At 35.7% G+C, this 21,533-nt stretch overlaps 1 protein-coding gene across 1 annotated transcript in view; it reads left to right on the forward strand.

Annotated features, from left to right (window-relative positions):
* The first annotated feature begins 6,269 nt into the window (after positions 1–6,269).
* The window catches only part of ARAP2 (ArfGAP with RhoGAP domain, ankyrin repeat and PH domain 2), a 116,745-nt gene continuing 101,481 nt past the window's right edge, over positions 6,270–21,533 (forward strand). The window contains exons 1-5 of the mRNA XM_027746787.2: positions 6,270–6,358; positions 7,368–7,451; positions 12,300–13,337; positions 18,705–18,775; positions 19,662–19,741. Coding sequence (XP_027602588.1) covers positions 12,472–13,337; positions 18,705–18,775; positions 19,662–19,741 — 1,017 coding nt within the window. The 5' untranslated portion in view covers positions 6,270–6,358; positions 7,368–7,451; positions 12,300–12,471. The remainder of the gene's footprint in view (positions 6,359–7,367; positions 7,452–12,299; positions 13,338–18,704; positions 18,776–19,661; positions 19,742–21,533) is intronic.

Consider the following 21,533-nt stretch of genomic DNA (forward strand, 5'->3'; position numbering starts at 1 on the left):
CAGTTTAGCCCCATTAAGAGCATTGGAATTCTGGGAAATGAGCCAGCTATCATGATTTGGGCAGAAAGCAATGGGGAAAAGAGAAAACAGAAGAGAAGGAACAGGTTGTCCAGAGAAGTTGTGGATGCCCTATTTCTGGAAGTGTTTAAGGTCAGCCTGGATGGAGCTCTGAGCAATCTGGTCTAGTGCCTCTGCTTATAGCAGGGAGTTGGGACTAGATCAACTTTAAAGTCCCTTCCAACTCAGGCTATTCTATGATTTTATGATAATGTGTTTCATCAGACCTAAATAAAAGTGTGAAAGTATATACAATTTCAATCAGGACTGTACTTTGGAAATTTTTTTGTCTAAAACTAGTTCTGCGATGTCTATTACGTTTCATTACTTTCCATGCTAAATTTGCTTAGGCAACAAGTAAAATAAAAGAGAGAAGGAGGTAGCTGAAACTGTGGCCTTTAGAACTAATAGCATCTTCAAAAGTGTCATATGTGGTTTCCGTTGAGTGTGAGCAAGCCAATGCTGTGCAGATAAAACCTTAATGATGTGCGATTCATTACAATTCAATAAACTGCAAAAGAATACGGGAAAAATCTAGCACTTGGATGTGCAGGTAAGTTCCTCAGAGGGATTTATTTTGAAATAAGTTAAAGAATGCTCCATTACACTTCTCAAAGATGACAGGAAGTTATGCCAAGATAACTAGATCCTGTAAATGAGAGCAATAGCAAAGAAATAGAAAAGAATGTGTCACAGGCTTTGAAGGTACATTTGTATTCAAAAGCAACTTGAAAACCTTTAAATATAAATGAGAGACAGAAGTGCTAGGATAAGGTGCCACACTGAACACAGGTACTGTGAAAAGAAAGTATTAAAACCACTAGACTTTCTAGCGACAGATTTCTTGGAGAAATCCTAGTCAGCAACCACAATGAGACACTGATGACAGGAATTTCTACATTTTCCTTTTTTTTTTTTCTTGGTTAGATGACTTTCTTTTGAAGCAAGAGCTTAACTTGCCTGCCTTGCTAGAATAAATTTTCATTTCTAGGCTTGTAAACTTAGGTGAATCTTGTACATAGGACATGCTTTTGCTTCCTCATAAGCAGTGAATTCAAATAAAGCAGTATTGCAGACAAAATTCTCATCATGTCTGTAGAGTAAAACATGTATCAATATATATGAAAGTGGGGAATCACAACCTCATAGGGCTGTTTCCACAGTTTTGGGTTCAGGTTTGAGACAAGACATGGAGCAGGTAGTCCAGGGAAGTACTGTATTGTGTGCTTTGGCAAAAGGCAGTAGATAGAGCCTTTTTAATTTCTTGAAACCTTCTTCTTGTCCCAGAGGATGTATTTTGAATTGCAATCTTTGTAGAGTCTTGTTGAAAGTGAGGTCACATTCAAAGTTTTTGATTCACCCATTACCACTGCATGAGGGGTGCTAATTAAAAGCAAACTTTACTATTGGTTTACAAGTGGGTTTATGATCGTAAAGAGTATGTCAGTTAATCTGAATAACTTCTTGACTTGAGATGATTTTGCATGTGCAGTTGAGTACCATATATAATATGTAAGCCAAAAATTTGTTCCAACTTAACTGTCACAAGAATTGGTAAGGGAAAGAAAAAAATCAGTGTATTGTAAAAGTAATTAGGAAACAGTACATCACCCTGTGGCATTACTTTTATGGCATTTGTTTCAAAAGTCAAATATCAATATAAAAATATCTTAAAGGGACTATTTCATGAGCTCATCAGTAGTTTTAACAAAACAGACTGCACTAAGGTTGAACTTACAGCCATTAAAGAAAATAAGATGGCAAAAGCCAAAATCATTGTGCTATCATACTTGTGCAAAATAACATTAATAGCTTACAAAGTGATAGTCTAAAAATACAAATCCATCATATGGTACAGGGAACTATCTTATGAAGCTTCCTGGAAATCAGACTGACTATAAATTACATTAAAATATGGGGTACGGGTCAAACTGGCTTACATGTCTGAGTAAAAATGTAGGTTGGTATCCATTGTGACATACAAAAGTAACTGAGTTAGAATGGCCTGAGTAACTGGCTGAGAGGAATCCCAAGGACACATAAACAGTTGATAGCAAATGCAAAAATGGAACCTTGATATTTTAACTCTTGTGCTCATTCTTAACTGCATTCCTATCATTTTTCTGAAGCTTTGTAGCATTTTGTCTTACCCTGAATGAAATATGTTATCTCAGGCTAGAACTCAGCTTATGAAAATTGTAATGCATGATTTAATTTCCAAAGTTAGTTATCCTGATATTTTATTAATGAAATATCAATGCTATACTATAACAATAATAGTGAGGCTCAAGTTGTAAAAGGACTAGATGTTCACCTGCTGGTTGTTTGAGATGTAGCTAACATTTAATTTCTTATAATGCTTCATAAACTCCAAAATCTAAATATATTTAACCTTCTCAACACCTTGAGGAGACTGGTGGATGAATTTTATTATTTCTGCTTTAAAAGGAGCAAATGAGACTGAACAGATTGCTGAAGACCAAGTTTAGAACTTAGATGTTGCTATATATCATGGACTGTGTTAAACGAGAATGTGTGCTTTTTTCTTTTACAGGAGAAAGAGAAATAATCTCATCAAAAGTCACAAATAAACTCAGTTCTTCTATGTATTTTTAGAGAGCTGACAAACTTCATGTAAATATCAGAGCTGCTTGAAGGCCATCCATAAAGGAAGGAGTAGCAGTTGTTTCTCCTAGTTTATCTTATCAATTTGCTGTTTGTACAGCTAGATTTGGAGTTCTTAAATAGAATAAATATTCAGCAAGTAGCACTGATCCACAGTTTTAAAGATATACACACTCAAAAATTACAATATTTGAAAATTGGAAAATGGCTGACTAGTTTGAATCAGTTACTTTACAACTTAATAAACAATAAGAAATGTGGCAATCATCTACTCTGACTTACAACAAACCACACAGAGTGTGGAAATCTGGGATAGATTAATATTTTAAGGATCAGTTCCTGTACAGTTTAGATTGTATTATTCTATCTTCACTTAGACACAGGCTTACATGGTTATTCTCATGGACTGATGCTAAAAAAAAAATCAGGCCAATATCAATTACTGGAAAACAATATTATTTTAAAGGTGTTTGTAATGATAATTCTGAGCTAGAAGGTAATATTAGCATGTTTACTATGAATGACCTTCTTGTATTGTCAAATATATTTTAAGATACCAAAGCCCCTACTGTCTTTCAGAGAATACAGCAAGAGTCATGTAACTTCTTCTTATAATTAGTTTCTAGACTGAATTTTTTTTCTTGAGCAACTAAAAAAAAATTGCCTACATAACACTTATTGGATGACAGCAGCACAGAAACTCAAGTGAAGAAGAAATTATCAGATAACTAAATCTCTGCATTTTTCAGGCTTTTCAACAGATTTTCCAAAACTCAGTCTTATCAGCAAGTCATAGAATAGTACTCTGCCTTATGCCATATCTGAACTACATCAAAATTAGTAAGGTACAATTTCCTGTTAGATTTTTGTAAGACTTTTTTTTTATCATAGTGTTAGAAAGCTGCCATTCCATGCTCTAACAGAGAACTATATGCTGTAGATAAATCAGTGACTTAAGAGCTTTCTTAGAAGCAGATAAATTATGCTATTTTGTTTTTAACAAAGAGGAAAACACCATATATTAAATTATACTACTTTATTTCTAAAAAAGAAGAAAACAACATATGTGTTTGCATGGTACTGATAATGCCATTTAGACATACACAAAAACCCTTATTAGCAAAACTTGGCTTAAAATGAACTTGTGTATATTGACATTTTTCTGGACATAGTACAAACAGAAATAAGTAAACATAACTGAGTAGGTGTTTAATGCTTATTTCTCTGAGTCTTTGCCCCTCTCAAAAAAAAAGAAAAAAATATCTCAGTTCTTGTGATCTTGTATTATGGTCAAAGGAAGTAGACAAGTAAAATTATGATTGAGACACAATAAGGGAAGACACTATTACAGCACAAGTATAAAAGTGCTGAAGGCAATATCTTTTAGTGTGTTCCTTGTGAGACTCTGACACCCTTTTTTAAACAAAATGCCGAGAGGACTATTATCTATAGTCTCTGCCAATGGCTTGCTGACATGGGAAAATCATGTGGGTCTCCTGGAAGAGAAAGAAGGGACTTGTGAATTTCTTGACAGAGAAGAGAGAAGAGCTCAAGGGTATTAATCAATGATCATACTTTAAGACTTGCAGGAGAAAGAAATTCAGCCTACCACAAACTGATAATTAACTGTGTTTTTGCATGGTGAGGTAAGCCTTGCAAAGGGGGCAGGTCTTTTGTTGTTTACAGGCCCTGAATCTTTCAAATAGTTTAAGTTACTGTGGTTAAAATTCCTTTTCTAAGTCAGTATTCATTGGCATTCTTACTGTTCTGAAAGGAAGCTGGGCTTAGCTGGAAATGTTAGGCAAATCTGTGATCAGATGACTCCGTGAGTCATTAGGTTACAATCCAGAAAGGCTATGACCAAAAAGGGTGTTAGTATACTTACCTGAATCACATCTGAGCACTCACTTGGTTTGGAAACGTATGGGTCCCTTTGCAAATAACTAGGAATAACACTGAGACAGACTGAAAAAGCAGTAATAAAAAGACAAGCAAGAACTAAATAAAGTTCTTAAAAAAAAAAAAAAAAGGCAAACTCAAAAGCTTACACTAGAGTGGCACTTTCTTCCTGCATAATACAAGTTTAGGGGTAAAATTAACTGCATTTTTTTTTTGGTACACGGGTATTTATGTATCTAATAATTAGAACTTGCGGGGCCTCTGGTGGTCTAGTGGTTAGAGTGTCTGACTCTCACCGCTGCGACCCGGGTTCGATTCCCGGCCCCCTGGGCAGGTGGAGCTCGTCAGCCGTGGAAGGCAATCCACCTAAGAGAAGGCCACTCTAAACAAACCTACATCCTGGGGACCTCACTGCCACTGTCCAAGCTTTGCTCGGCCCCGGCAGATGAACCTCAGGACTAAAGGGTGGGCTCAGTTCAGCGCACGCTGTGTCTCACCTAAAAATCCACTGCGCAGGCTGGAAGGGTTAATGACCTTTCCCAAATCTTCGCTCACGAAGACTGGCCATTATATATATAATTAGAACTTGCAGCTGGGTTTTCAGAAGTGCTTGGGCAGCACCGGAATTGGCGCTATAACGCTGGACTGCAAACTTCTAATCGTTTTTACTCGAAGTGAGAGACTGAAAAAACTGTTTGCATACAAAATTGTGATCCTGAAATCTTTTTATTACCTTAGCACCAACAGTTTTTAACAGCCTTATTACTAGTAAGGCTATTTAGTTAGTCTGTACTTAATGCGTAGGAAGCAGTCTTTGAAGAAGGAAAGAGGACCCAGATTTATTTGCTCCTCAGTTAACACTTTAAAAATTGGCTTCTTTGTCTCAGTATCTCTTTGCTTCTTTTCTCCTTCAGTAGAGTGAGTGGCAGACTTAGGACTTCAGCTGCAACAGTGTGAACCTTCTGGAACCTCCTTGGCTTTAATTAGAAAAAATCAGAACTGATACTTTAAGAGGAGGATGTGTATATCCACCGGTGGAGTACATATAAATACTTTCAGTATCATTTTGTGTAACAAAAAGCTAGTTTCAGCTGAGTGACAGTAATTTACAGACATGGGCCAGTTCCAAGAATTGGGGAAGTTACATGAGTTACTGAAAGCTCAGTAACTTTTTCTTTTCTGCAGCAAGTGATCACAGCTGTGCCACTACTGGCAGGCTGTCCTACTTCCTCGCAGCTGGGGCGCCTGCCCTGAGCGCGGCTCCGTGCGGTGACAGAGGTGATACTGGGATGCCCTTTGCCGGGAGGCCTGGCAGGAAGGGAGACACGCCGCCTGCCCAGCCCGGGCTGGGGCGCACAGGACACGGCCGCCTCCGAAGCGATGCGCTGAGGCAGAAACTGCTCCGGAGCCTGCGGCTGCCAGCGGGCTCCCTCCTGACTCCTCCTCAAGAAATATGCTGCCCGGCCAGAACGCCCTGAGCCCCAGCCCGGCAGCCCGGGAGCAGCAGCGCTCCCGGCGCGCCCAGGTGCGGCCGCCTCCTGCGGGAGGGAAGGAAGGAGGAGGGCAGGGAGGGAGCTCCGCGCCGCGGGCGCGGCCTGACGGGGATCGGCGTGGGGGTGGGGTGGGGTGTGGAGCTAGGCAGGCAGGAAGGAAGGAAGAAAAGAGAAAACTAGCAAAGATAGAGAAGGACCAGGGTGCCGGAGGGAGAACAGAAAGCCAAAGCAATCTGAAGCCCTGCGCTTCCTCCTCTCGCCGTCGCCGCTGGTCTTTGCCAAAGGTGAGCCGGTCCCGGCGGGGCGCGGGGTGTGCGGGTGTTGGGCAGGGTCTGCCCGGGCCCTGCTGTGCGCGGTGTTGGAGGTGCCGGTCCCGCGGCAGGAGAGTCACTGCGAAGTTCCCGGCGAGCGCAAGGGCGAAGCAGTGGCTTGGTACGGGGCATGTCTCACATGAGCCGCAGATACCGAAGTTGGAATCGGACAAGAAGCAGCTGGTAGGCGGGTCGGAGACAACGCGTATGTTGCTCTCTGTTTTCTTTCTGGCTCAAGTTGTTTTAACGGTTTGTATGTAAATGCCCTGCTAAAGAACAGTGCTTTATTACTGTGTATTTGTTTACTCTGTGAGTAGTTTTTGTGAAGTCAGACCTGAAAAATCCTCTGGTTAGCTGCCATTATGTTTCTGGAAATTTTACCAGAAATTTTAAGAAAGTCAAAGAATTAGTAGGATGTCCTGGATCGAAAATACGTAGTGAAAGCTACAGCACCCTAGTGTTGCCACAGCAACTTGCCTCAGTTCCAATTCCACCTTTAGCTTGCTTATTCATACCATGCAGTTCCTTACTCCAACTCTGCAAGTTGTTCCACTGGAATTTCTTGCAGTATGAGGTTTGACTCCGAGGTAGTAAAGGTGGCTTAACTTTCTCTGGAAGAGAAGTGTTCTAAAATTAAAAAAAGCCAAAGAAGCATTTTGACAGAGGATGTGATTAAAGTTATTTTGTAAATAACTTAGTAACTTCCTTGTATTGATAAAGGGATTGGTTCTATTGTAATCGTTTCCATCAGTATGTTGCTTTGACTTGACCCATGCTAATTCATTAAGTAATCACTTTAAAAAGATAATTTGAGAGACGTGTTTGCATTTGTTTTTGTTTGGTTGGGGTTTTTTGTTTGTTTGGTTTTTTTTTGGTTTTTTTTTTGTTTGGCTTTTCTTTTTTTTTTTTTCAGCATGCAGTCAATATGCTGATTGTATTATGTAAGTTTTGGGAAAGATATTTAATCTACAATGTTTTCTAGGCCTGTTAATCTTGTTAGTTTTTATGGAGTCAATTACAACTGGAAGATGAAATTCACTACTTGCAGATTTCATTCTGCTCCATGGTAAGTCCTGTTGTACAGTTTTATTTTGCTTTGGTTGGGTTTTTTTGCCTGCTTCTTAGGAACTTAATCTAGTATGTGGTTTAGCAGAAGCTAGGAGCAAGCCTGAACTTGCTTATGTTTGTTGAACTGATTGCTTAAAGTGTGATTATCTTGCCATGTACTTTTAAAGGTTTGACACTTTCTTCAGGTTTTCTCTGTATTGATGTTAAAAAAGGAAAAAAAAGTTTCACTGGAGTAATTCTGTATTCAACTATAAGCTACTGTACACACATTTCATTATTAAAATTTGGATTGCTTGCTTGCTTCAACAAAGATTTGTCTATCTTCCAGTCAGTGTTGTCTTGAAGACTTTTCAACTTGAAAATCATAGAATGGAAGAATTGTAACATCAGCTGACATAGCTTTTCAGAATGCTAGATGCAGGTACTTCTCCTCCATGTGAGAGAAGAGTCCTGATAGTTATAGTTGCCCTTTTTTCTTTGATGCTGTTTAGCTGTCAGTTTTAGTAAAATGAAAGAACTGCTAGGCCACTCTTGAGTTTTCTTGACGCACTTGTCTAAGTCTCTTCCGTAAGATGGGAAAAGGAAGAAGTTGAAAATCAGTTTGTAAAGAAGTGTGAGAAACATCATCTTCTATGAAAGAAAGCTGGATGATCCCATAGAAGGCTTGAGATGTGCAACACATATTGCAATTCATCCCCTGCCAAAACTTATTTTCTTACAAAAAAACCTTGGATGGTTTCCCTTGTATTTTTTTTTCCACATAGCAATTTAGATGTTTATCCTTATTTTGATAAAATTGAATGGTCAAATATCTTCCAAGAAGTTTGATTTCTGTATAACCACTCTAGTATTTTCCCATTTTTAGTAACCGTGTTGGGAACGGTGACTTTTGTCTTGGTTACCCTGTACAGGAGAATATGATACTACAGTAAGAATCAATTTCATTTAAGCAAGACCAAATTCCCCTTGGTTGGTTGGTCTTTTTGTTTTTTGTTTGTGGGTTTTTGTGTTAATTTTTTGTTTTCCTTTTGGTTTTGTTTTTTAATGTATGTTTCTACGTAGGAAAAATCTATTTTGCCTTGCTCTTAAGAGAAGTTTTGTTTTATAAGATATATGCAACTGTATGTGCTAATGATCTTGACTTAAACTCATAATGGTACAAATGTGGATGTGAAAGAGAATGCATGTATTCATATAAATGTGCATATGTCATATATATGCACTCCATATCTAATGCTTTACAAACATTCTTTAGGATTTATTATTATTTTGCAATTAAAACTAAGGAGGAGATTAAATTATTTTTAAAATTTATATTAATCACATCAAAATTGATTAGTGTATTGAATAAATACGGTGGTCCTTGAGTTCTGCTTTTTTGTATACTTCTTTAGTTCAAGCCTTTAGTAAGAATAAAACACTGTAAGAAACAGTTCAGAATTCATCTACTAGCCTGCAATATATTCACTAGGATGTATAGATTTGTTTAGCTGTTTGTTACTTTAATCTCTGTGTGAATAGTCAAACCAAATCAGTTGTCAGTATACCCTTTGTTCAGACCCACAAAATAATATGTGACTGTGAACTTTACTGGTATTTAACCACCTGTATAGCCAGGCCAGCTCTATAGTGTGCCTGTATAATAGATGCATTGGCAACTTCTGCCATAGACTACTACAGAAACAGAAAGTGGCTTGGGCTTCATCTTCTAGCAGTGTTAGAATTTTGTGGTCAAAATGTCTTCTCAGGAGGCAGTTCCTTCCTTCCTCAGACTGTTACATGTTTTGCTCATAAAACACACTGTAAAAAGTAACCATTCTTGCAGATTTGGAAACAAAGTTTGTTCTGTGCTGTGTAATCTTTTGCATTGTTAGGTGGTTTATACAGAGATGGGTTAGAATCCAGATAGCTGATAATACATGGCTATTTGAGGTCCTGAAGCAGCAACAGTGGAGGTGTTCCCGAATGAGGTGTAGGCAAAACTACTGCGTGTAGTAAAAACTGTATTAAATACTGAAAAGAGTGTGTGGGTATAAATATATATGTTTACATAAAAGACATATATTTATTTATAAACATATAGCTAAAGCTACTTTCCTAAGTGTAATTTTTGTTACTGCAAAAGGTGGAGGGATTGAACGAATTATGCTGTCTGAAAATAAACGCTAACACCTTAGGGAAAAAATAGCCAAATGCTACCATGAAACCCAGAACTGCCAAGGAAGGTGGAAATGGCTGAGATAACCAGCTGCAACTGCAACTTTGAAACTCTTAGACTGATATGCTAACACTGTAGGGGGTTTATATATTTGGATATATATGGGTTGTTTTTGTTTGTTTGTTTGTTTCTTTGTTTTAATTAGTGGGTACATGCAGAATACACCATCTAAGGAGTCTTTCTGCTGTGCCTTTTGCAATCGGATATGTCTGTCACATATTGGCCTCATAAGCCACCAGCGTGCCTGTAACAAATGTGGATAGAGCCTTCCCAAATCTTCGTTCGCGAAGCCTAGCCATGATGATGACATGAAAGACTATTTTCTGGCCCTAAAAGTGCCATACTTTTTTCCCACTTAGTAATTTCTGTACTAATTATTGTTTCATTCTGTACTCAGAATTTCAGAATATATATTCAACTTCTTAAGACACTAGGTATTTACATTTGTATTTTCCAGGGTTTAGAGATGGGTGGAGGCCATACTGTTGAGTTATGTCCTTTATGGCTAGAGGCTTATATGAAAAATTTGAGGAAATGCTGATGTCTGAAATTTTTAAAGGAATGATGAGAGTTTAGATAAGCATGCAGGTTGGGAAAGGACAAAGGTAAATCTCAAAATGGGTTGTTAATCAGTTTAGCTCAATACAAGGCTTTTTGAATTTAAATGACTTTGGAATCTTTTAGTGAGGGTTAACTCCATAATAAACTTAATCTCTCTTGAGCAGTTGATATCTGATTGATCTATAGAGCTCTCTCTCTAGACAGATTTAATTGTACCAATTTAATATTCAAGATAATAAGTCACTTCTCAGACTTGTAGTTAGTGATAAAAGCTGATAAAAATATTTCCACACAAATGAAGTTAAAGAGACCAGTAAGAATCCAATGACTTCTTTTAAATAATGGAACACTTATAGTAAGTGTACTATGTTGATTTCAGAAAAATGTAGGTTTGTTCATCTCCTTCTTATTATTCTGCCACATACATATGTATATGGTGTAAGTATGAAGACTTTAGTCTTTTCCTTGGTTTTGATTACCACTTTTTGAAAAAGTGTGGGAGTAATAAAGATATTTATGAAATTTTGCAAGAAAAAACTGAGGTAGTTGAGGTAGTTGATTGAGGTAGTTATTTAACAATTTATTTAATAATCATAGTAAAGTACAATCACCAATAGCAGTGATAACTGTTGTGCTTCATTCAGTACATTATTTTAAATTTATATTTACTTGTATGTGGCTTTAGGGAATAAGGAAGGGTGTAAAGATTTATTTACGACTGCATTTCTGAATAACAGCTTATATATTCAAAAGACATTGGAGGAATATCACAGGAAGAGTTTTTATCCTTTATTGAGGAATTTATTGAGGAATTGATACAGTAAAAACTTAGGCAACTTTTTAAGCTTCAATTCTAGGTCATTAGTAGTGTGCTTTTTGTCAGGAAATACTTTGAAGAATGAGCTATCAGTGCCTACTACCATGGATAAATTCTGGATGTAAGAGTTTTTCTCCTTCTAATTGCTACTTAAGTCTTAACACTGTTCTACTGAAGCACTTCTTTCTTTTCCAGGCTGCTTAAGGCTAGTACCTGCATGCCAGGACAGCTGCTACAGTCAGCAGATTTCCCTAAAGCCAAAATACTCTTTATACAGAGAGGTGAAAAAAACCTGTTGACTGCTGCTGATATTAAACCTTCTTTGAAGAGATATGATTTCAGGCTGTCTCAAACACCTTCAGAACAGTAGTGTCTGGATTTTGTGAATCGTGAATTTAGATATAGCCCTGAAAGAAAAAATAACTCAAATAGATGAAATCTGGAAAGTGTAAGACCTGAGTAGAAAAATACTAAGGAAAAACTGTCATGGGCATTTGAGATAACAAATGTCTCTCGTGTGGAGGCCAGAACTTTATTCTTATAGAGTCATGCCTCTTCTACTCTTTGTGCCAAGGGAAAACTGCTTCCTTGACAGAATTGAGAAGCTTGTAGTTACCTGTTTCCAGTTTTCTGGCATGACTGTTTGAAGGACCTGATCTACTGTTGTAAACCATTTTATTGATTATAGTACTTGTTCAGTTGGATTCTCAGTTGAAGAGGGCTTCAATGCACAGTTCACATAGAATGCTCTAGCCAGTCATTTTTCCTTTGTTCCATTGAAAGTCTGTTTCTTTGTTAAAAGGAGTCTAAGGTTCAGAAGATAAGGGCGTAGAAGCCCTATTTTGTAGTTAATTGGTGCTAGCATGGAAACAAGAAAGCTTTAGGTTCCAGTTCTGGTCTTAGATAACTTTTTCTCTCCCTGATGTCCAAATACTGTGTAATAAGAGTGTGTGTGTAGATAAGCAGTTCATCTCTTAACTGTTCATCTTAATGTTCAATTGTGTAGGTTTTAAGGAATGTATGTTTTAAGTCTGTATTACTTGTGCTGCATTAAGACTGATTTTGCTATTCTCTTTATATAGGCTAGGATAAAAGGATGGAAATTGTATGCTGTTTTGTTGGAATTTTTGTATACAAATAATTTTAAAATATTACTGTAATAAAGACAAGGGGCTTTCAGAATTTTATTCAAGATAATTGTGAAGTTCAGGTGAGAATTTTTTTTAATTGCATTTTCCATATGTTTGCAGTGTTTAAAAAAAAAGTTTGAACTGAAGAAACTTGAAGAGGTGTCTTGAAGAAACTGATATTCTCTACTGGCTGGCTGTCATCAAATTTAAGAGAGCTTTCTTGCTGGTGAACATGCGCACATCCTGACACTATTTGTACATGACTGTGTAGGGCAATATTCGATATGAAGTCATGTCATCCACAAGCAATAACACTGATATTGAAGAATTTTTGGTCAACATTAACCTTGGACAGTATATTCCTAACTTTAAAGAATATGGCTATAACATTGTGACAGATTGCGTGGGAATAAATAACAGTGTGCTTCAGCAAATGGGAGTGTTGCCTACAGGGCATCGCAGAAGGATTCTTAAGCAATTAGACAGCAGTCTTTCAAAAATTCAAGGAAATTCTCTTTTTTGTGAAAATCTAAAATTCAAAGACTTGAAAGCTTTAGAAGAGAAGCAATATTCGTCCTCGGATCAGGAGTCTCCAGTAAGCAATACAGGTGTAGACGGGACTGGCTTGATACCTGCAACATTGTCAGAACGACTTGTTAATAAAGCTTATATTAAAAAGGAAAAGTTTGACCTTGCGGAGCAAAATTTAATGGAGGCAAATGATGATAGCTTTCCAAATCTGGATTTTTCTCATTTATACCAGAATTCAGACAGCATACTTAAAACTGTCAGTCAAACTGGAAGTATTAAAATGAATTCTCAGCCAGATGCATCACGGAAAGAAGCTGCTGCATACCAAGCTGATGAGGACTTGACTGGCTGTTTGGTATTTCGTGATCCTCCTTCATTTGCTCATTCATGCGAGATAAAACACAAGGAAAACCAGCATCTGAGATTTGCAGATGAGAGTGATTTATCTGATAGTAAGCCAGATTCTCCATTCTATAAGTTTAAAGGAGAAATGATAGACAATGACTTATATGATTCCTGTACACTAAACTGCATGAAAGTATTTCCAAGAGCAAGCCGGTCTTTTATCTTAAGGCATCGACCTGTACCAGAAATTCCTGAATCAAGTAAAGTTCAAGCTTCATCAAGGTAATTACTGTTTATTACTAATGAGGAATCGCAATCCTTGTAGAAATTACAGTTTGGGATTTCTTAGAGGGTTTTATTTTTTTTTTTTTGGTGGATTTTTTTAAAATGTGCCGTAAATACACTGGATCTAGTATGAATGTTACCAAATTAATTGAAGGATGATTAAGCTTCAAGGCAATTAAAAGCAAAAATGAGAGCGTAAAGGGGAATTTTAGAACAGTATGTCCTTATAAACTCCTCAAATATCTCCATGTCTACATGTTATCAAAGAAAGGGATCTTTATTGCTTTATATATAACTATTGTTAAAAACAACTGTATAAAACATAAGCACTTTCTTCAGGATGGCTCTTACGATAATTTCTAAACTGATTGTCATTTAATTGTTAACTTTGGAGAATGAATGCAACCATTGTCTTATATTAAGTGTTGGCCTTTGCTGCTGTTCTCCTAACAACAAAACCTTAGCTTTTAATGATATTTGTACTATAAAAATATTTCTGAAGCATTCCAGCAGGGGGGAAAAGCAATGGAAAAAGTAGAAAAAAGAGGATGGATGTGGAAGATTTTCAGAGTTTATGGAATCTTTGAAGTTTGAGTTTCTTTTGAAATATTCAAATGATATGACTGTGTATTTTTCTTCCTTCAAAATGGTTGAGTTCATAACTCGAATCCACAAATTACTGAGCAGTACTTATTATCTTGAATAAGCATTAGTTTTTGTAGCAAAAATATGGTGGAATGTAGAGGAAAATATCTGATGTTAGAACTTAATTTCAGACATATCTTAATAAAGTAATATTGTTTGAATGTTAATAGGCACTGAATATGCAGTCAATCACAATATTACAGTCTGTAAGCACAGAATATCTCCCCACAGATTAATGTTTAATATTTTTGGATCTATTAACAAAAACTGTTACTCATCATGTTTAATAATCATCATTAAACAGAAGAAAAATGTGCAAAAAAAGACTTCCGGTGAAAGGCGTATGCAAAGATTTGTTGGTGTAGTCATATCCAAATCATTAGATTGCATTTTTTTTAGTTAATGTATATTTTTTTAACCACTAGCTATGCCTGGAAGGGGCATGTCTGAGAATGTTTTGTATTTATCTTGGCTTTTTCATCTGCATATCTCAGCAGTTAGAAACACCGAGTTTATACATGCTCTAAATGCAGGGGTTTCCCAGCATTTATAAGTTTTTTTTAGGTTACTGATAAAAGTCAAAATTAAATGTTGTAATACAATTCTTTAAGCAGGTGGAGAGGCAAAGATTCTTAAAAAATGTTTAATCGGTGTCTTACTGAAACTTAAGTATATGTATCTTTTGGTGAGGAGTAGATTTATGTTAACTTTTGTAGAGTGATTATCCCTATTTCATTTAATGAAGCTATTCATGCTGAGACAAAATGGGATTCTCAGCCTTAAAGGTAATAATAATAACTGACTACTAAATGAGTATTCTTAATATCTTTTGAGAAACAATCATCCAGTAGAGAGAATTTGTAATCTTCCCACTATTGAAGTAAATCCTCCAAATCCCAGTCTATTAGTGATTGATGTGACTGGGTCACTAAATTCATTACCCACCATTTTGATTTGTGAGGTCCAGCTTATTTTTTTTGTCTTTATGCTCCAATAAAGAGAAGGAATATGGGAATGCTGAAGGACCGGTCTGTCTGAGGAAGATCAAGGCTAAACAAGAACTTCACAGCAGAATTTAAACTTCGCAGAAACATTCTTGATAACCTTCCTGGCAACCTTTTTTTAGAGGCAGAGACAGAACTTTAAAATAGCAGCTTGCAAGCGTCTTTAACCTCAGGATTAAAGGTCGTGCCTGTTTTTCAGAATTTCGTAGACAAAGATTTTCAGCTGACCTTATTGACAGATGCTGATTTTGTCCTTATTACATTGAATGAAGGCTATTCCATAGAGGCAGAGAAAGCATTTCCTTCTGGTTGTTCATGGATATTAGTTATTAATTTTTAGTTATTAAGTTATTTTTAGTTATTAAGCTGAAGCAGATTTATAACATGGTAGACCTGGTTTTTATATAGAATGCTACAAAGATAAAATTTCTGTCTGATGAACTCTATATTCTTTTAGATTTTTTTCCTATCTCCCAACATTGTTACTTGTGTTGTTTAGTATGGGATTGCTCTGATTCTTTTTTAAGATAAATAAGAACAAGTAGAACAAAAGTAATTCTGGATAACATGCTGCGTTTAGGGGAAAATATAAATAAGTAAAATAGATAATGGTGGTTGGCCTGAGGAGGCATCATTCATTTTCTACAGTTGGCAGATCCTGTGATTGAGACTTCTTGCTTGGTACTGATATTCTTTAGGCTCCATTTCTTAACATACAAGTGGTCAAGATTGCTAATTAGGTGTCCAAGCTGGTGCTGCTGTGTATCTCTACTGTGTTCTGTCATAAAAAAAAAAAAATTTAGAAGAGAGAAGCTGCTCCTTCTCTATTCCCATGGTCAAGCATCACCATTAATTTACTTCTGCAAGCAGTCTATGAACCCCAAAACTTTAACACAGCATGCTAGAGCAATTTTGATGTGTTTGCATTATGGGAGGTTAGGTCTTGAGATGGATAGAAAACATGTCTTGAATGAGTTTGAAAAGAAAACCTTCTTTCATTTAAAACACTAAGCAGATGAATGCCAGTAAAGACTTTGAAGCACTGACTGCTTGCACTGACCTCTTTCCCTGACTTTATTTGCAAGATGACAAGAGTATATTGAATAAACCAGCTCAGTGTGACGTTTTAGCTTTCCAGCCTCTCGGCCTTTAGCAAGACCAGTCACTGCCTCATCACACCCTTTCATCCTGTTTGTGTGTAAGAAGGGGTGGTAGAGAAGTGTGTGTAACCTGAGCCGCATCCGGTACCTCTTAATATATGAAAATTGTGAGCATTAGTCTCCACAGTTGTAACAAAGTGATAATTGAATAATAATTGAAATTATTATTATATCATTGAAAAATTGGCACACTTTGTGATTGGCACTCTTAGACTGCTCGCACTAATCTTCCATTAAAGAGCAAAATAAAGAATATCATCAATCTTCTTTGATTGAGGTATTCAGTTTTTGAATTGAGAAAATTTAAGAGAAGAGGTATTAAATTTTTGAAATGGCTGAGGAAAGTCAGAGATTGGTATTCATATAAGGTATTTTTTTAATTTTTTTTGCTCATGAAGTCTTCAGTATTTTTCTGTCTTTTAATCTAGGTATTCCATTTGTACAATAACTAGCTAGCTATTCTATTGAGCATTGATAGATTATTATCATTTTATAGCTTGCACTGTAGGTTTTTTGTCATGCATGATCTTTCAAGCAGTTATTCGAAGTAAACCAGTTTCATTTCTTTTATACCTTGAGATAGTTTTTACTTAACATAAGTTAGAAATTTGCTTTCCAGAAATGACAGATTTTATTTTTGATTGCTGGGAAAAAAAAAAAAAAAAAGACTATAGTTAGCTTATTAACAGGGTTTTTGCCATGCATACATACATGTAGGTACATGATCAAGAAAGAATACACTAATCCTGAAAAGTATATAGATTTTTAAAAAATGGTGCTTTTGGGTTTCTTTTTAAAGGTGATTTTGTTATTTTTCATTTCCTGTTGAATTTATCCATCCACCCTGAAACTAAGAAAATGACTCACTGTTTTACATAAGGCAGAAAACCAGAATTTTAAAAGCTCTACAAGTCAAAGCTGTTTATCTGTAACTCTTAATTTAGTTTAATGCTGCTAATACCCTTTAAAAAAAACAACCTAACAAATGATCTGTGTTGAAATAAGTTAGGTTAGGTTTTTTCTAAGCATACCGAGTTCTTTAAAATTAGGTTAGTACAAACTCAGGAGGTTAGTTTGCTAGTGGAGCTTCAAAATATGTAACCTCATCAATTTTAGTAAAATGTATGAAGAAACGCAGACTTTTAAAGTATTTACTGTATTTTTTATTTTTTTGTAATTATAACTCAGGAGACAAAACAACTATATAGGAACTAGGCAATGATACACTGTAGCTGGCCAAAGTCATTCTGTGTTTTCTAAAACCAGGATTTTACAAAATATCACTAAGGAACTTAATTTATATAACCTGGATAACAATTGAAATGTCAAGTAAGGTGTGGCTTCTGTCTTGAATCCAGTCTAATGAATTCTTTGAGGCAGATTTAGGCATGGACTAAAAATTAAGTTCATGAATGTCTGCCTTCTGTTACAAAGAAACATCATCTTTTAGTAGGGAGTAATTCTACTTAGACTTCAAGGGACAGTAGTTTTAAAGTTTTAAATGTAGCTAATATTAAAATAATAAAATTTCTCAATAGTTTAAGGGGGGAAACAACAGTTAGGAAATTGGTATTTTTAGTAAAACACTTATCTTTTATTTTGAATGATGGAGGACCTACAAACTGATAGACAAAATTTGTAAGGTTCTCGTGTGGCATTTATCAACCACATAATATTCTGTAAGAATATGTGAGAACTTTTACCATTTTAAGCAGAGAAAATGAAATTAAGATGGAAAAGTACTAATTATGTTAATGGGGGGATTCAGAGCTTGACTGAAAAGAACTCTAATACAGACTGGTAGAGTAGTAAAGGGGGGATAGAAATGTTCTAATTCACACATATTTGTTCCTGTGTTCTGATTATAAAGCTGCTGCCTTAGCCTGAAACCTTAATTATTAAATGCCACTATACATGAAACTACTGAAGTACTTGGGGGCCAGCACAACACCAATAATAAAATAACTTTTCTGTCATGTGTGGGGATACATTCTTACCCATCTACAAAATGTGCAGGAGTAATCACAGGCAGTTGCAATGCAATGTCATTTACATCTTGGTTTTAAAACTTTGTGGGAAAATAATTCACCTTAGGAAATCAAAACTTTTCAGCAATTTTTTTCCAGTGGTTGAGAGCATGTTTTGTCTGGATTCCCATGCCCAGGGTCACACTGAGTTTAATGTTAAATTAGATTTTCAGAGTACGTCCTTCTATAAATACAGTTGTTGGTAATCAGTGGGAAGGAGAAGAGTAGGTAAAGGATTGGGGGAAAAGTGTAGGATCTTCATTCTTCCCAGCAATCTAAATGTATCATAAGAACAATTCAGAACAAAACAGAACTCCAAACTCAGGATGTGTACTAGGATCAAAGAAGCATTCAGTGTTATAAAGGGAGGAAAACAAATTGTTGTGTGACTTTTAAATTAAATTTTCCCAAGTCTTAAAATCTATTATTTCTATATTTGTACATAATTTTAATCATTTAACTGCGTGAAGTGGTAATTTCTGGGACATTTCACTTAATGTTTTCATTTTGTGCTCTGTTTTGTTTAAGTTCCCTTCAGAGAAGGAGAAATATGGACCTTGTAAATATTTCTTGCACTGGGAGGCAACTTCCACAAAACGGTGAGTACTGGACGGTAATATTTACACCTTGAATATTAAGGAAAAAGTAACCTTGGACCAGAAGCTGTTTAAAATGAGTATTGACTTGCATATTTTAAGAAATATTGGGCATCTCAAAGGTATGGAAGAAGTGATTTATGTGATAGCAGGGCATTTAACTACTTCTGCATTTTTGCTTAGTTTTTAATTATGAACAAATAAAATAAAAATTAGAAAATCCTGACTTTAAACCTTCTTTATTTTGTTATACTTTTTTAGATTGGTGGTTTGAGTTTTAAGATTAGATCCAGATTTTTTAAGCAGAGTTAGCTTTTTCTTGAAAGATATTAGTAGCCTATTCGTGAATAGTGCTGCTTTATTTTTTTGTTAGTGCTCATACTTCCAGGAAATTAATTGTAATAAATACTTTACTGAAAAGTTTATGAGTCTTCCACAGTCAGTTGCAAACTTCTTTCATATTTGAGAGATACATCTTGTTTGAGGTTATGTATATTGATTTCAAGCAAATACTTGATGACAAAATCAAGATTGTGCACAAAAACTTTATTTTTGGTGTGCGGTTTTTTAAGTCAGAATAAATTACACTTTGGAACTATTGGTCCTTAGAAAACTAAAGGTTTTTTATTTTAACTTGATGCAGGGTAGAAAAGAAGAAAATGTCTGTATGCAAGTTATATTCAAATTACATAGTAATAGTGGTAGTGTCTGTGGTGAAAATGTGTCTGAAGTTTAGTTAGAAATGAGAAATTGTTTCTTGTTCTTCAGAATTTTTTCTGTGAAGAACAGAGAAATCACAAGCTGAAAAATATGTCCCTTGTTGATTTTATTATTACTTTAGTAGATTATTGCACTATATGACTGTATTCATTTATTTTTTTGCTTTAAGAAACTTGCATAGAAGAAAAGCCAGCCATCATCTCTCCATATGGGGAAACCTTTATTTGTGACAACCCTAAAGATACTAAAGTAAGTTAAGAAGCCTGAATATAAATGCTCTACCTTCACTTTAATCTTCATGTTAGATATCCTATATTGCCCTTAATTCTTTTTTATTTTTTGGCTTTTTTACTTTCCAGTACTACTTCTGTCTTTTTAGGTACCTGCAAGGGTTTATAATGTAAATAGTTGAGGTCTAATGACTTTTCGTAATCTTGAGATACAGATTGTACTGTTCAATAGTAATAGGAAGCTGTGGTGTGTGTGTTGGTTGAGGTTTTTTTATTTTCTTTTTAAACCAACATAGGGTAGGTAACAGACTTTCCTCCCCCACCCTATGTCCAGAGCTGCCATATTTAAGCAAGTACAGTGGTATATTGAAATACTTTTTTTTCTGTAATTGAGGTCAAGGAGTGAATAACCATTAGAATTTATTAGTAAGGGTAAAAGCGACTTCTCTCCATCTGGTAATTGCAGATCAAGACTGGGCATCTCTACACAAACTTGTGTGTATCCTGTGAAAGCAGCTTGCACAATAGCTTAGCTGATCTAATGGTCGCTTTTGGCCATACTGTTTTTCAATTCCTGTATATGAAATTTCTCAGGACTTCTGATATTTTTTGTGCATCTTCTAAACTTGCTGTATACCCAGAAAGTCACTTTTGTTTTAGAATTCTCTGAAGTGAACACTTTTGTTGGGGTAGTAATTGATGATGTGAGTGCCACAGATGGCATATGGACAGACTTCAGAATCATGTGGAGATCTGGGAGGTAAATTAGCTTTGTGAGGTGTCTGCCAAATGCCATGAATTTCCAGCTCCTGCTTCTGTCTCAGTAGGATGCAGACCAGAAATTGTTGATTCTGCGATTGCTTATACTTCTTCCAGCCAATCTCAAACCATAGAGTTAAAGAAAACAGAAAATTCTTCTGTCCTAGTCTTCACTCTAATGTTTTACTTTTTAAAATATTGTAAACTACTGACTAAAATAAAAGCTTTTCAAATGGATGCCTAGGGTTTTTTTTCTACAATTTTAACTTTTTAGGAATTGGTCAATAAAAATAAATTTCATCTTCTAGTGGGAGTGGTTTTATAAGCATAAAAGTGAACTCTGTTTTTGGTAGGTACTTTTGGAAATATACTGTCCTTTTTCTTGTTGTTGACTTCTTAAGGAGGTACACATAAATTTATGCCTTTTTTCCCCTCTTGTTTTTGTCGTACTCAGAAGTGATTTTTTAGTGTTCATTTTCTTTCCTTGCGTGCAAGGTCTTGTCTGTGCCAGTTATTGGTGTCTGTGCTGATGTCTTTAAAAATTCAAAATTTAACTTCTTTGTAATTAGTTCAATGGCATAAGCTGATTTTCTAGAAAAAGTTTCCTAGCTCTCTTGTTACTTCTTAGCATTATTCTGTACATTTAATTGAAATGGTTGGTTATGAAAAAGGATACCCAGAAAGATTGTCAGCACTCTTTCTTATCTTATAAAGGCAGCAAGTACAAAAATACCATGCTGTTAAACTGGATTAACTGCCTGAAATTAATCGCTATTTCTGCTGGTTCTAGTATCACGATTACTGCAGTATGATCTGAAGATTTGGGTTTCAATATCACTTTCATGTATGTGAACAGTTTCTTAAGTTTGATGTTTATCACAGGCCTGTTGGAAATTTCATAGCTAAATTTAGCTCCGTTAGAACTTTATTGCAAACAAAGGTCATAAAGGAGAACCGTAAAAGAAACATCCTGACATACATTTCACTTTCATATTTTTTTCAACAGGTATCAAGGAACAAATCAGAATATTTAGATAACACTGTAAAATATT

Source organism: Pipra filicauda, unplaced genomic scaffold, assembly GCF_003945595.2.
Source record: "Pipra filicauda isolate LSUMZ 115617 unplaced genomic scaffold, ASM394559v2 scaffold38_size3968069_pilon, whole genome shotgun sequence".
In the NCBI taxonomy this organism is placed as follows: domain Eukaryota; kingdom Metazoa; phylum Chordata; class Aves; order Passeriformes; family Pipridae; genus Pipra; species Pipra filicauda.